Raw genomic sequence first — 15123 nt, forward strand, 5'->3', positions numbered from 1 at the left:
ACCCAAAATATCATTCACTCAGAAGAATTCCCCCTTTCGAGCACCAGTTTCCTCTTTGGTGTAGCTTATGATTTACGAAAAACAGTAAGGGGGTTCGGAGCGATTTGAGGGGAGTTTCAAAAGATATTCTGTCATGGGGTGTAATATTTATGTCGATCGTGACGGCGGTGTGTTATTCCTCCACGGAATTCATGAGGCTGTAAATAAATCAGTACAAATGGTGTGGTCTTCCAGTGACTTGTGCGTCTTCCAAGTAAAAATGATTCCCGAGGACAAGCGAGGTCCACCAGGAGAAAAGGGAGGAAATTGAAGGGAAGATAAATGAAGTGCTGGGGAGGGGAGATGAGGTTGGAGAAGGTCGAATGGTTTGGCTGTGGTTCCAGGAGCTGGGCTGTGTGTTTGGAGGATTTACGGTAAGGTGGACCACTGGCCACTGGGATCAGGTGATTTACGAGTCTCGAACGCCGTATCTGCTTGTGCACAATGGAACATTGGGGTTTTTAAACCATTCTGTCTCTTCCTTATATTTTGTGTTTTTTTTGGGGGGGGTGGGGAAAATTGGGAGGAGGTTGTGGGAGTGGGAGATAAAGGACAGTAAGCGCCAGCTGCATTTTGGTGGGTGGGATTGGGAAGCGTGAGGATGAAGCGCTGATCAAAGCGGTTTGTTCAAGGCCCTGTGTTGGGGGTATTTGCCTGTGTCTGTGGAAACATGGGGATGTGCTACAGCCTGCGACCGCGGCTGTTCAGCGACCCCATCGCGTCAGTGTCCACCAGCAGCCCGGACTCGGAGCCTCCGGCGGCGGCGGCGGCGGCCCCGGCCCCGGCCCCAGCCCCAGCCCAGCAGCGGGGGGACACGGCGGAGCGGCCGCGGAGCTCCGACTGGCTGCGCGATGGTCACCAGCCCCAGGCTCAGCGCAGGGACACGGACAGGCTCCGCGACTGGCAGCCGCAACAGAACGGCGGAGAGCGGCAACACGGCGCTAAGAAAGCAGCCTCCGAGAAACAGAACAAGAACTGGGACAGGCTGCGGGCGGAGGAGAAGGAGGCGGAGAGGGAGGCGAAGAAAGTCAGTAAATACATCGACAAAATCCTGAAGGAACAGAAACGCGAGTACAAGCAAACGCACCGTCTGCTTCTGCTGGGTAAGGTCATATCAATGTAAGGGCCGTTCCCTCTGGGGAAAGGTGACTTATTAAAGCACAGGGAGAGGCTGGCATTTCATGGTCGGTTTGCATGTTTTCCACGTGTTTTGTGATAAACGACTATGGTTTTGACGGCACACTCTAAAATTAATCATTTCATTCATCCCTGTCTCGAAGTTTGCGGCAAACATTTAAGCTTGCTTCTCCAGAATGTGTACCAAAAACGGTATCAAATTAGCACTGGCCAATTTGTAAACTGCCAGTGCAGTCAATCATATATTTAAGGGAAAAAAAACACTGAACTGTCTAAAGGATGTGACTGGCAGGGTTAATGACGATTTTGTCACCTTGTTCCAGCTTACTTTTTCATGTCGCTTTGCATCATCGGACTTGACCATATTGCACAGACATTACAGCCCATGTTACATTTAATGACTTGGCTGAAAGCAATGAGCCTTGCAAGCGTCCTGTTAGTAATGAAGGACAACCAAAGAATATAGTGTTCTTGGATATTAAAACGTGCTCCAGGAAAGATGTTTTGCACAAGTTAAGGCCTGGCAAGTTAGAATGCCACACTGATGTGGGCAGACCCTTGGCTAAAGAGATTCGATTAGGATTACAAAGGTCTTTGAAGAGTCATGCTGGATTTGAAGCAGTAACTCTGTCCACATTGCTCCAGCATTTGTTTCACACCTTTTTTAATGTTAGCAGCCTGTTACTAACAGAATACTTGCAAGGGTCATTGTTTGCACCCAAGTCATTAATGTTACAAGGATTGTAAGGACTGTGTAATGTGACCAACTCGGGTGATGATACAAAGCTACGTTGAAAAGTAAGCTGTAACAAAATAACAAAATCTGCAAATAAATTAGGTTGTGACTGAGCAAAAGGCGTTGGATAGAGTAAATGTGAGAGAAATGAGGTTTTCACTCTCTAGTAGGAAAATAAAGTATATTTTTAAAAATAAGTTACTGTTAATAATTGAGAAAGATGCAGTGGCCTTGCATGGGACACACAAAGTTTCATGTACAGCACGCAGTTAGGAAGACAGATGGCATACTGTGAGGAGAGTGAAGTTATGCTGCAGTTGTATGGGGCTTTGTTAAACCATATGTGGAATCTGGAGTCTGATTACCATATCTGAGGAAAGGTGTGTGTGTGTGTGTGTGTTAGAGGAATTGAAATGAAGCCCCACTACATTGACTCAAAAATCAAAGTCTGTGCAGAAAGATTGATTAGAACCTGCCTATACTTCTGAGAGTTTATAAGAATGAGAAGTGATCTCATTTGAAATTTTATGATTGTGAGGGTTTGTTCAGGTGGTTGCTGAGAAACTTGAGAATACAGTACCTGCAAGATAAGGTGTTAGCCGTTTAAGACTAAGATGAGGAATTCTGTCACTTGGAAGTTTGTAAATCTTTGGAATTTGTTACCCCCCCCCCCCCCCCAGGGCTGTGGTTGTTCAGTTGTTTAGCATATTGAAGGCTGAGGTGGTGAGACTTCAGAATCTAATGCCATGTGGAGATCAGTGGAGAGAGTTGAATTGAAGCTGAAGATCAACCACCATCATGTTGGATGGCAAAGAAGGGTCAAGGAGTCATGCAGCTCATTGTTCCTCTTCAGTTAAAATGAAGAACTACTGATTGCTAGAAATCTGATTCAAAAACAGAAATTGCAAGAGAAACTCAGTAGGTCTTTCAGCATCTGTGGAGAGAAAGAAGAGTTAACATTTCGGGTCCAGTGAGCTGTCTTTAGAACTAGTGGATTCTGGAGAATGGTCACTTGACTCAAAACACTCAATCCAGTTTCTTCCCTCAGATACTGCTAGATGTGCTGAGTTTCTCCAGCAGTTTCTGTTTTTGCTCCTTGTCCTAACTGTATTTTCAACATTCCCAATGTATTTGGAAAGACCAGTTAATCTTTAGATCAAATATTTGAACATCAGTTTGTCTTTACTAATGGGCCTGTTATGTTTCTAATATTTTTGAATACCAATACCAAGACTGGCTCTCTGGGAAAATTGAAAAGTTGTATTTGAAATGATTCTGTTCTGCCTAGCATACTTGCTTCCGTTTTCCACTGAACCTTTAAATAGATGTAAACAATATTAATTTTTGATTAAAGACAGCAAATATGCAAATGAAGTTTGCACATATGCTTCGGGATAAAACCTACTTGCTAAATGTAAAACTTTGTGCAAGGGTACCACTTCCCTCTGAGCTATTTAATAGTTTCTCACCATTTAAAATAACTTCACATTCTTCAAAACATAAGGCCCTGTTTTTCCCTTTCCGGAAAGCCAAGTCTCAATGATCTTTCTACTGCAGCATTTAACCATTTAAGAAATTCCAGGGACTTGTTATCGCCTACTATTTTTAGCAATGTATTTCACTTGTTGATTTTGTGAGAGTTGATACTTCCTGATGTAAGCCCTAGGCATGCCATTCTCCTGGGATGGATGAATTATATTACAGGGTAATTAGGGGAGGAGAATTTGTGAAATAGTCATGGTCATTTTGCGGAAGATAAATAACAGCTAACAAATAGATCTTGCCAGAACTACCTCAGACATTTTTTGGGAAATAAGCAATACAAATTGATGAGGTTACTGACATATTGTTAATTGTGTCATGCAAGGAATTCACAGTCTAATGTTATTGTGAAACGTGAGAGAGAGAGAAAATGTGAATTTGTGACATGTCACAGGAAAAGTGCAGAAGCAATTCCTATGATGCATTGAGTCCAAACAAGCAGGAGAAATGAGTAAAGTGCTACTGAGTGCATATTGCCTGACCTACTGTTCTAATGTGCATAAATGATCTGAATTTGCAACTCTGGAACATGGCTGAATATTGCACTGACACCAGGCAATGAGCCTGGGTTAAAGAAGACAACCAAGATTTTGCAGATAGAGCTTGGCAAGTTTTTTTCGTCCATATTCTGGGTAATGAATAACATTACATTTGGATTCATAAAAGAAAGGCTTGTATTTATATAGTCTTCCATGTCCAGAGAATGGCCCAAAGTGCATTAAAGCCAGTGAAGTTTTTTTGAAGTGTAATCACTGTTGAAATGCGAAAAGCTTGCAGTTCAGTATGGACAGATACAAGGTACAGTATATGATAGATTAAGTAGAAAGTGCTTGTATTCCACGGTTGCAATCTTATAATGTGCTATGGGGATGTTTAAGGCGTTTTAGTTGACTGGGAGGTTGCAGTGAATGTCGCAGGAGGATATTAAATTGAATTGAGGTCTTCAGCCCCAGTATTAACTGCTGTGCAGGAATAGGCTCTTAAGCACCTTGTGCCTCTTCTGCAATTCAGGTTACTTGTGAATTTTCTGTACTTCACTCCATTTGATCACCATTGTTTCGTACATCTTGGTATTTTTACCTAATGTATTTATTTCTGTCTTGAATATCATCCCAGAAAGTAAAGCTGTTTAGGGAAGGGAGTTGGGGGAGATTGCCACTAATCCTTTTCTAATGTAAAATGATACTGACTTCACTCAGGGGATCTGATTCGAAGTTTCAAATTTTGCCCCCTTGGTCTGATTTCCTCACCAAAAGAAATATGTTGAAACTGTCTACCCCACTGAAACCCTTAACTTTAGCACCCTTGATTAGAACATTGCACAGCGTTTCTCAATTCAAGTAAAAGCAAACCAACTTTGTGCAACTTAGTCTCATCACTCTGTTGAATCTGTGCTCCATCCTCTGAGGCCAGTATATATTTCCTGAGGTTTAATGGCTAAAAATGAACCGAAGAGGATCTATCCAAGATGAATCCTCTTTCATATTTGAATATGGCTTTTATATTGAGATAAAAGCAATTCTGTTACCTTTTTTGTTATTTATTAACTCTTTAGAATAGATTTTAGTGATTTATGTCCATAGATATTTAATGTTTTTATTCATTCATGTGATGTCGACATTGCTTGCTAAGCCAGTATTTATTGCCTATCCCTAATTGCCCAGAGGCCAGTTAAGAGTCAACCACATTTGTGGGTCTGGAGTCACATGTAGGCCAGACCAGGTAAGGATGCCAGCTTCCTTCCTTAAAGGACAGTAATGAACCAGATGATTTTTTTTTCCAATCAATGGAGTCTTAATTCCAAATTTTATTACATTCAAATTCCACCATCTGTTGTGGCAAGATTTGTACCCAGAATGTTACTTGGGTCTCTTGATTAGCGATCCAGCGATAATACCTCTAGGCCATCATCTCCCAAAATGCTTTTTCTTGTTCACAGCTCTTGTCTCAACATTAAGCAACTGTTGTTACTTTTGTTATTCAAACCTGAAGTGAAGGACTTAACGTGTCTCCAAATTAAACTCCATTTACCAGAAGTTCACCCACTGTTTAGTCTGTCTGTATCATCTGAACTGAACAGTTAGATATCTGAGGAAAGGAATAAACGCAGATGTTCTGAACTTCAAAAAGACCTTTAAATGATACTTTTTAACGAATGAGCGAGCAAGCAAGCTCAACAAACTAAGTTTAGAGATTACAAGGTTAAATTTTTGAAGAACAAGTTTTAAGATGTTTGTCAGGAGATGGTCATCAGTTACAATGGTTTGCCATGCATGATTGATTGAGCCTAGAACATTAAAGTTTTCAGTTGTGTGTAGAAGTTATAATGGTTGCATAAGATCGAATGATCTGAAGGGCATTTGTCATTTTAAACAGTATCTTCTGAGAGTGAGATTTCTGCCTCTGCTTTTTAGTATTTCTCAGGTCCACTATTGTTACAAATTACAATTCCATTGTATCAATATTTTCTTGTCACACCTGATTTTCTTCATAAATTACTTTGACTTAATTTGAGCATTTAGATTATTAGGAAAATAGGATTGAAATTGTTTTCATATCGAATTGTGTATTGCTGACACAGCTCACCTGTGATATTTGATTCCAGCTAAAATGTTATGCCCGTGTGTATAAATGCATAGCTATAAACATGGCTCTACTTTGAGTTCATAGGTGTTTCACTTTTAATGTACAGTCAATCACAGACCACTTGAGCAGTGGTGACAGAAAAATGTTTATGCAGTGTGTGTATATAATGAGATGGAAAGAATCTGCTTAATCAATATTACTGTTTCAATATTAATGTTCTATTTCTATGCTGCTGTTTGATCACGTGTCCTTACATAGGTCATTTGCCTCAGTTTAGAACTAATAGGTCTGCAGACTGATTGGAAAATTTGTAAGTGTTTAATGAAAGTGCTATGCTAAATTTCAGTGCCCTGTTGTACACCTTGCTTGTGAGAGAGTGTGATGGATTCCGAAGCGACACTGTTATCTGACTAAATAACATTTTCTCTCTTTAAGCATGACACAAAAGAAACCTTGTGAAGGTTGACTCAAATTGGTTCTGTCTTGTCTAATCCTTTTGATGTGGGTGTTTATCTTTTGTTTTGTTTTTAATCCTATGCACAATGGTGGATTATCACATGAAGTTTAGGACTAGCTAGATCATATGTCTTTTGGGTACAGAGAGTTCTCTAATAAAGTGATCACCTAGCAGCTTTTTAGTCAGATGTGAGAAATTGCTTTCCTCATTGAGTTTTGACCTGGGATGTGTCGCTTGAAGAGTATAGAAATAGTAACTTTTGGAAAGGAAATTGAGGAGATACTCAAAGGGGAGAAAGACATTGAGAATTGGGGTGGGAATAACTGAGTGACCCTTGCAAATAAGTGGAACTGGCATGGTCAGTGAAGTACTTCCTTTGGTATTGATGAGTGCTGTGATTCTAGACTTTTAACTACTAGTTAGTTTCTCAAAGATTAAAACAATGATCCACACTCCCCATTTGAGTGAGTACAGAAGAGAGACCACCCCCCCCCCCCTTAAAACACTGATCTATGGTTTGACACAGGGACAGTAAGAGAATTTTGGAGGACAGCTCTTATTGTGCAATCGCTCAATTGCTATCCCAGTACACCTCTTACCCTGCAGCATTGCTTTAGAATAGGAGTGCTGATTTTTTAACAGAAGAGCTATAACATAAATGCGGTAGGAATATCGCTGCTAGTGGAAGTCCCAAGACATTCCCATATGGATGGGTTGCACTGACGTATTTGGATACAGTGACGATGCAAATAATTATGCTGGGTTAACAAATGGTTGATGTTACCGGTTTTCAGGAAGTTAGACAGCTTTCTCAACCCGTACATAATACTAGTGCTGCGTTTTTACTTTTATCAACTTGTATTTGCCTTTCTCAGCCATTTGATTAAAATTTGAGTGGCCCAAAAAATCCCATAAACTAATTTCAAAACAATTGCCTGCGCAAAGTTTTGTAAATGTGCAGTTATATTTGAGGGTTAACTATGTTTAAAAATAAGGCATTTTCCACAACACTAATATTCGGGCTAAGTAATATATAGCAGGACCACATGAGAACATGATTGTGATGGCCACAACGTCCTATCATACATGTAGAGGTAAGGCCATATATGTTAGCCAGCATCACTGCTGTTATTCAGTATTGTCAATACCTGAAGCCCGATAGCTGGCTTGTTATCCTTTTGTGGAGGTGATGTAGGTTTGGAATTAGATGAGCAAACATACTCAACACTGCAAGGACGAACCAGATTCGTGTTAGCCTTTGTGCCATGTGCTGTCCTTGGGGAGGTATGTTTAGGAACATTGCGAGTCTGGTACTGATGCTTTCTCTTCAAATTCGTGCTCTGGACCAGTGACTGGCAGGAACCTGTACACCATTATTTGAAGAAAGGGGACTTAATGAAAGTGTTAACATCGGTAAAATCAATAGTTTTTGGTTTTATATCATTTCCATAGTAAAGGTGAAAGTACATTATGCATCATGGAATGTAGCATTTAAAAACAGTTATTCCGACAATTCTATCTTTTCTCTTCCTTTGGAAGAACTATTCAATTCGTCCCACTCCCCTGTTCGTTCCTCATAAGCCTAGAAATATTTTACCTTTTAGTGCATATCTAATTCTATTCTTAAAAGTAACTATTGAATCTGGTTCGATCTGACTTCTAGGCAGCGCTTTCCAGATCATTGTAACTTGCTGCTCATAGGATAATCTCGTCTCTTCAGAGGTTCTTTTGCCAATGACTGGATGTGTACCCTTCTGATGACCCATCCCACTGCCAGGGGAAACAGCTTATCCTTGTTTACTTGAACTTTAATCTCCACTCAACCTTCTTTGCTCTGGTGAGAACAGTCTTCACTTCAAATAGTAGGGACCTTTTCTCATTCCTGTTCCGATAAAACTTCTGTGCAGTGTCTCCAAGACAAGACAGCCTTCCAATTGTGTGCTGTCTGGAATTGAACCAAACTGATGTCTATCCAGCATTGTACTTCATTGTCCTGTACTCTCTGTTACTATATATACTGTCAATGATCCCACTTACTTTTTAAAGCGTCTCACTGACCTACACAGTTATTTTCAATGATTTATACATCAGACCGCCTTGGAAAAAGGTGATGGAGAAGTCACCCTTTCTCACATCTCCTATGTGAGACCTGGAATTCACCACCTGAGAGCCCGGTGGAGACCATAAGATGGTGGAGTGGAAATAGACCATTTGACCCATCGAGTCTGCTCTGCCATTCAATGAGATTGTGGCTAATTTGATAATCCTCAACTTCACTATCCTGTTTTGTATGTATAGCCTTAGATTCCCTTTTTAATTAAAAGTCTGTCTGTCTCAGGCTTTAACGCACTTAATGACTCAGCCTCAACAGCCTGCTGGGGCAAAGAATTTGTTTCTTTCCAATTTTTCTACATCCACTCTGTTATGTGCCCTAAGAACGTCATATGTTTCAATAAGGTCACCTCTCATTCTAAATTTCAATGAGAACAAGCCCAATCTACTCAACCTTTCCTCATAAGATGCCTAGTAACAACCCAGTGAGCCTTTTCTGGATGGCCGCCATATGCCTGTATACCTTTCCTTAGATGAGGGCTCCAAAACTATTCACAGCATTCCAACTGTGGTTTGATTAGTGCCTTTGTATAATTCTAGCAAAACCTGTTTACTTTTTTATATTTAATTCTCTTTGAAATAAAGGCCAATTTTCATGCCTTATTACTATTTGAACTTACATGCTAGCTTTGTGTGTTGCATTCAGAAGGACTCTCAAATCCTTCGGTTTTGTGGTTTAATGCAGTCTTCCTCCATCTAAATAATATTCAGCTCCTCTATTCTTCCTGCCATAGTGTATCACCTCTCATTTGAGTTATGCAAATGAAGAAGAAGCCTAAGGCCCTGAAAAGTGTCCAGTCTATCTCTGACTGTGCTGGAAGGTTCAAAAGAATTGAATGATAATGAAGCTATCTGTTTCACACTGCTAATATGCTGTAGCAATTTGAGTGATGCGAGCCATGAATAGAATGTTGTTCCCCTTTACAATGGTATTCTTTTTGAATGACCTGATGGGTGTAGAACAAGTAGCTTCAACAAAATGTGTCTTTTTGCAGCAACACTTAAGGCCTGTAGTACTGAATAACTGTTTGGTTGTAGGTTAAATATGTTGTGAATACACATCTACAAGTTGGATTGTGACTTCTGGATGCATCAGGTTGGGATTTTTTGATACTTTTTTTCTCCCCAAACAGGACTTCAACAGCTGACCTCTCCATTTAGCCTTAGTGATGTGGCACGCTGTATAGGAGGAGGTATCCACATGGTGTGTTTTCTGTCCAGACTTTCTTATCTTGAACAGTTCGTTCCCACTTGCAGACATCTATTTGGCAATGTTTCAGAATAGCTTTTAACCTCAATATCTAATTATATAATGGCATAAATCGAGGTTCTAACTATCATGTCTTCTACACATACCCACATGTGCCTTAGTCTGCCTTTGGAATGGTTGCACTAAAATGCCTAATGAGACAAGTTTTTGGATTTGAATCATTAAGCTGCTTTGTATGTAAAATGACTTGAGTTGTTTGTTACTGACTAGAATCAAACATTACATTCAGTTCAATTAACTATAGAAGAAGGAAAATGATACAGAAAGTAATCCAATTTATTAGAGTTGCTTAACTGCTTAACTGCTTTAACTAATTGCATTAGCTTCCTCCACTGGACTGGACCACTTTTGTGGAACTAGCTTTTTGATTTCTCATGTATTTTCTTCTTAGCTCCTCCTTTTGCAGTTAGCAGGAAAGAGTGTACTTCTGATTTTTTTTTTGTTTCCCTATGATCGTTATTAGGCCTGTTAATAATACCAGTAGCAAATATTGCAGATGTTGGAAATTTGACATACAAGCAGGAGAGGATTTAAATGCTTATATGTTGAGTAGCTTCAGTGGAGAGAGAAACTGACTGCATTCTCCCTCCTTTTGAGATTTGGATTCAAAGGAATATCAACTGTTATTCTCAAAAAAATGAAGACTGGCCACCCAAGCTGAATGGATGATGAGACAGTGTCCCTTGTTGTATGAGTTGGAAATAGAATGCACACAGTAACACTCAGTACTGATTCATTTGGACTTAACATGCTGTCAATTCTATAAACATTCAGACCTTTCTCTTAAAAAGGTTATATGGATTTAATCAACATGTTGTAGAGGCATAGAGATGCACAGCACAGAAACAGACCCTTTGTTCCAACATGCCCATCCCGACTGGATATCCTAAATTAATTTGGTCCCATTTGGCCCATATCCCTCAAAACACTCGCTATTCATTTACCCATCCAGATGCCTTTTAAATATTGTAATTGTACCAGCCTCCACCACTTCCTCTGGCAGCTCATTCCATACACTCACTACTCTCTGTGTGGAAAAAGTTGCTCTTTAGGTCTCTTTTTAAAATTTTTCTTCTCTTACCTTAAACCTACGCCCTCTGGTTTTGGACTCCCCTACCCTGATAAAAAGACTTGGGGTATTCCCCCTATCCTTTCCTGTTAAGCTTTCATAAACTTCTATAAGTTTGCCCCTCAGCCTTGGAACTCTCCAGGGAAAATAACCCGATTCAGCCTCCCCCTGTGGCTCAAACTCTCCAACCCTGGTGAATCCTTATAAACTTTTCTGCCCTCTTTCAAGTTTCACAACATCTCTTCTGTAGCCGGGAGATCAGAATACACGTGTTGAAAACGCTCAAGTCAGTGCTGTGAAGAAAATCTCTTTCAGAAGTCTTGAAAGCAACAAACTCTGTCTGGAAATCTGCATGTTTGCTACTAAATTTTCTGAGTCACATCAGAGCAGAAGTAGTGTAGAGTAGCAGAAGCATAAATGAGAAAACCAGCTGGAACAAAGCCAGTAAGGAACTTGTAAAGAAAGATTTATGAAAACAACCAAGCAAAGGTTGCTGGAAGCAGAAGAGAAACATTAGAGCGTTTGGTCTGGCTAAGTGCCATTGATGCATCTGAGACATTGACTCTGCACATGCTCAGACAGCAGTATCTGACTTCGACTAACCGAATTGTACAGCTACTGTATGTTTGTGTACGTATCAATCTATGTCTCTATTTTAGTTTACTCTGACACATGGTTTTATAGCAGCAAATTTTATTTTTGTCATACTGAACTTGCTACCAGGGCTACTAGAGACAGAATAATTCAAATTCCATTTTTGTCCCGTGATCAAGATGGGGAAGAGGTTGGAGAGGCTAACCCACAGGATGTGATGGTCAGAGTAAGGAGGATGAGGTCGTTGAGATGGCTACTCTGGAATACATAGTGACTACAGCCATGAGGTCTCAGTGGACCATGTTGAGCAAAACATCAAGGGATGGTCTCATGCTTGTTATAACAGATTGGAGCACAGATCAGGAATGGTTGGGGGGAGAGGTGTGAATAATGTAGAGTGAGAAATAACACGGGTTGAGAGAAGTGATCAAGGAGGCTTTGAAGCTAGAGAAGTGAGTGATGTAAGATGTAATGGCCAGGTGAAGAGGATGGTGGGCATCTTTTTGAGCAGGTTACTCCATGATGGATGATGTTTATATGGACACTAGGCATGTGATACAAGGCAATATGTTTGACATTGATTAGAGATTAGAAGTTACAAGAGGGATGTTTAGGAATGTGCGTGTTGTTGAGAAAGGATAAATTTTTGCTGAAGCTTTTCAACTTCAGGCAATCAGTTGAGGTGAAGTTCAGAATTTTTTAAATTAATATTCATTAACGGGATGAGGGCGTTGTTGGCCAGGTGGCATTTATTGTCCATCCCTAATTGCCCAGAGGGTAGTTAAGAGTCAACCACTTTGCTGTGGAAGTGTTACATAATCCGCTTAGAGCCCAAAAAAGTCAGATTCTAAGGAATCCTGTAAAAATGGCAAAGACCACTATTTAGAGCAGGATTTAATATTGGCAGCCCTAAATTAAAGGCAAAAGAACAAAGAGGGTTGAAAAATGGGGCTAGGAATTGACCAATTCAATTATAATAGTTGTGAAGAAATAGAGAGCATGGATAATGAAAATGTAAGGTGGTATATTGACCAGCAGAATAGGCAGTTCAATGTGTGAAGAGAAGGTGGAACACCTTTTTACAAGCTGAAAATAGAGAAAGAATAGACCTCAAATGGTGAGATTTTTAGTTCAGTACAATGACCAACAATACTGGTTGGATTACTGTTTGCAGTTTTTCTAACTTGCAGTTCTGCAAAGGTTATGTCTTCACTGAAGTAAGAAAAGCATTCACTTGAGAATTAAAGAAAAATATGACATTTGCTTGGGATTAAAAGAAAACAGCTGGAGAAATGTAGGCCTAACGGTATGAGGAAAGAGGAGCAAAGTTAAGGTTTTATATCCAATATTCTCAACCACCCACTTCTGTTCCCGCATTAATCATTTAAGTCACACATTCATTTCTCGATTCTTATTTACTCTTTATTCAAGCCATATGTAAATTAACAGTAGGTTCTGCCTCTGAATTTGGTGCTGAGCTCCTCATAGTGATTCTGCAGAACCTCCTTCCTTGTCCTGTCCATGTTGCAGGTATCTATGTGAACCATAATAACTATATCCTTCACTTCCGACTAAGATCCTTTCCAGCCTTGAGCATATGTGTTAAAACTTGTCGCTAAGAGGACAACCCAACCTCTGGACTCTTGCTGCAGACGACAGTATCCGCGTTCTTCGCTGCACTCTGGCATCCTATCAATACATACCTTTTTGGCTTTTCCCCCCCAAATTTGGGTTGATTCCTGCATCACCATGCCGTAGTCAGTTAGTTCATCCACCCTTGCTCTCGTCCAAACAAACTGAAAGTACCTCGAACCCATCCGAATCAAACAAAGAACTGTGGAAGCTGGAAATCTGAAGCAAAAGCAGAAATCACGGGAGAAACTCAGCAGGTTTGGCAGCATCTGTGCAGAGAAAACAGATTTAATGTTTCAAAATGGGTGGCTCTTTTTCAAAACTTTTGAGTCACTGGACCTGAAACATTAACTGTGACATTTTTCTTCACAGATGCTGCCAGACCTACGGAGCTTTTCCAGCAACTTCTGTTTTTTGATCCTGATTTATAGCACCCGCAACTCTTTCGATGCTCAGATCTGCTGGGTTTCTCCCAGAAAGTTTCAAACTTGTTAGAAATCTGAAAAGGTTGAGGCTCTTGTGTTCTTGTCTGTCACATTCCCTTACCTGCTTCCTTACAATCACACCCTCTTTCACCTGACAGTGACCAAATCAGAGGATCCTATTCTAAGTATTTACTAAAACCCAAAGAACTGCGGATGCTGTAAATCAGGCACAAAATCAAAGTTGCTGGAAAAGATCAGCAGGTCTGGCAGGATCTGTGGAAGAGAAAACAGTTAACGTTTTGGGTCGGGTGAGCCTTCCTCAGTTCTGAAATACCTGAAATATCCAAGTAAGTTTGATCCTGCCTGCTCTGCTGTAGTGTTTTATCGTTCAGTCTCCAGCTCAGAAACTTCAAACTGAAGCTTTCCAGCTACAGATCTTACTGCAGACATGCTTGCCCTGGAAAATACCAGCCTCCTAGATCTACCTTTCGCAAATGCAGCATATCACTTTGTCTACCATCCTTCTGTTTTAATTAACTACTTTGTTACTGGATTTAATAATTCTCTTTCCTTTTGCATGTGTTAATCTTGCCACCAATCCTAAATCATTTTGGATTAGAATAGACCCTAACCACTCGGCAGATACTCCTCAACTTGCAAGCTTCCTCCCATATAGTGTGAAAATGTTAGATCAAAAGAGTTGCTGATCTTCCTCCCTTACTCACCTGCTGAAACATGGATAAATGTAGAATTTTAATCTAAATTACAGTCAACTATTAAATGGGAAGCATAAACAAAATTATATTTTATTAAGAAATAAAAATTTCTGAACAAAGTGCCAGCTTTCTGTTTAAAATTGCATTTCATGGTAAATCACACTGCCTCTATTTAGACACTTCTGAGACTTCTAAAGTATTAGCTCAGCTCTGATTATAGAAAAAAGGTCAGTTTCAGTTGGTTTCTTCAACTAACTTAAAAAGTAAAGTAACTTCCTTCAGGCAGCAAGAGGCTCGAGATTTTAACCTAAATCATGGTTGTCAAGTTGGTGTCTAGAATAATCAGCAGTAGTGACTATTGCAGTTATCCTTGTTTAAAAAATTCTCAGTTACCAGTTGTATTTCCAAGTAATTATTTCAACAGACAATTTTCCTCCATCAGATACACAGAGGACACTTTTTCTAGCTGGTTCCAGGTCTGCTGTTAAAACTCCATCTCCTCTGCTATGGCCAATAACTGTTTGTGTATTTCCATATCTGAGTTCATTGTCTCAAGCTTGATTCTCACAGGTAATTTTTTTCAATTGCCAGGTGTGAAACTAATTTTAGAGATGTAGACTAAAATGGGAGACCAGGGTCTGTCTCACCCCTGACTGAGTTGACTCATTTCTGTGTCTTTTGATAAAATGTTAATTTCAGTTCAGACAGTTTCATTTCATCCATGTTAATTTCATATCCCATGTAGACAATGATTGCTGTGGCCACTTTAAATCAGTGTAGTGTCTGTCTTTAAAAATAATTTAAGTTT

General features: G+C 39.9%; 1 protein-coding gene across 2 annotated transcripts in view; it reads left to right on the forward strand.

The window, feature by feature from the left end:
* The first annotated feature begins 448 nt into the window (after nt 1–448).
* Nucleotides 449–15123, forward strand: part of LOC125451745 (guanine nucleotide-binding protein G(s) subunit alpha-like) — a 323770-nt gene continuing 309095 nt past the window's right edge. For both annotated transcript variants that reach the window (XM_059646234.1, XM_059646235.1), the window contains exon 1: nt 449–1142. In XM_059646234.1, coding sequence (XP_059502217.1) covers nt 710–1142 — 433 coding nt within the window. In that variant the 5' untranslated portion in view covers nt 449–709. The remainder of the gene's footprint in view (nt 1143–15123) is intronic.

The sequence above is a fragment of the Stegostoma tigrinum genome, chromosome 5 (assembly GCF_030684315.1).
Source record: "Stegostoma tigrinum isolate sSteTig4 chromosome 5, sSteTig4.hap1, whole genome shotgun sequence".
In the NCBI taxonomy this organism is placed as follows: domain Eukaryota; kingdom Metazoa; phylum Chordata; class Chondrichthyes; order Orectolobiformes; family Stegostomatidae; genus Stegostoma; species Stegostoma tigrinum.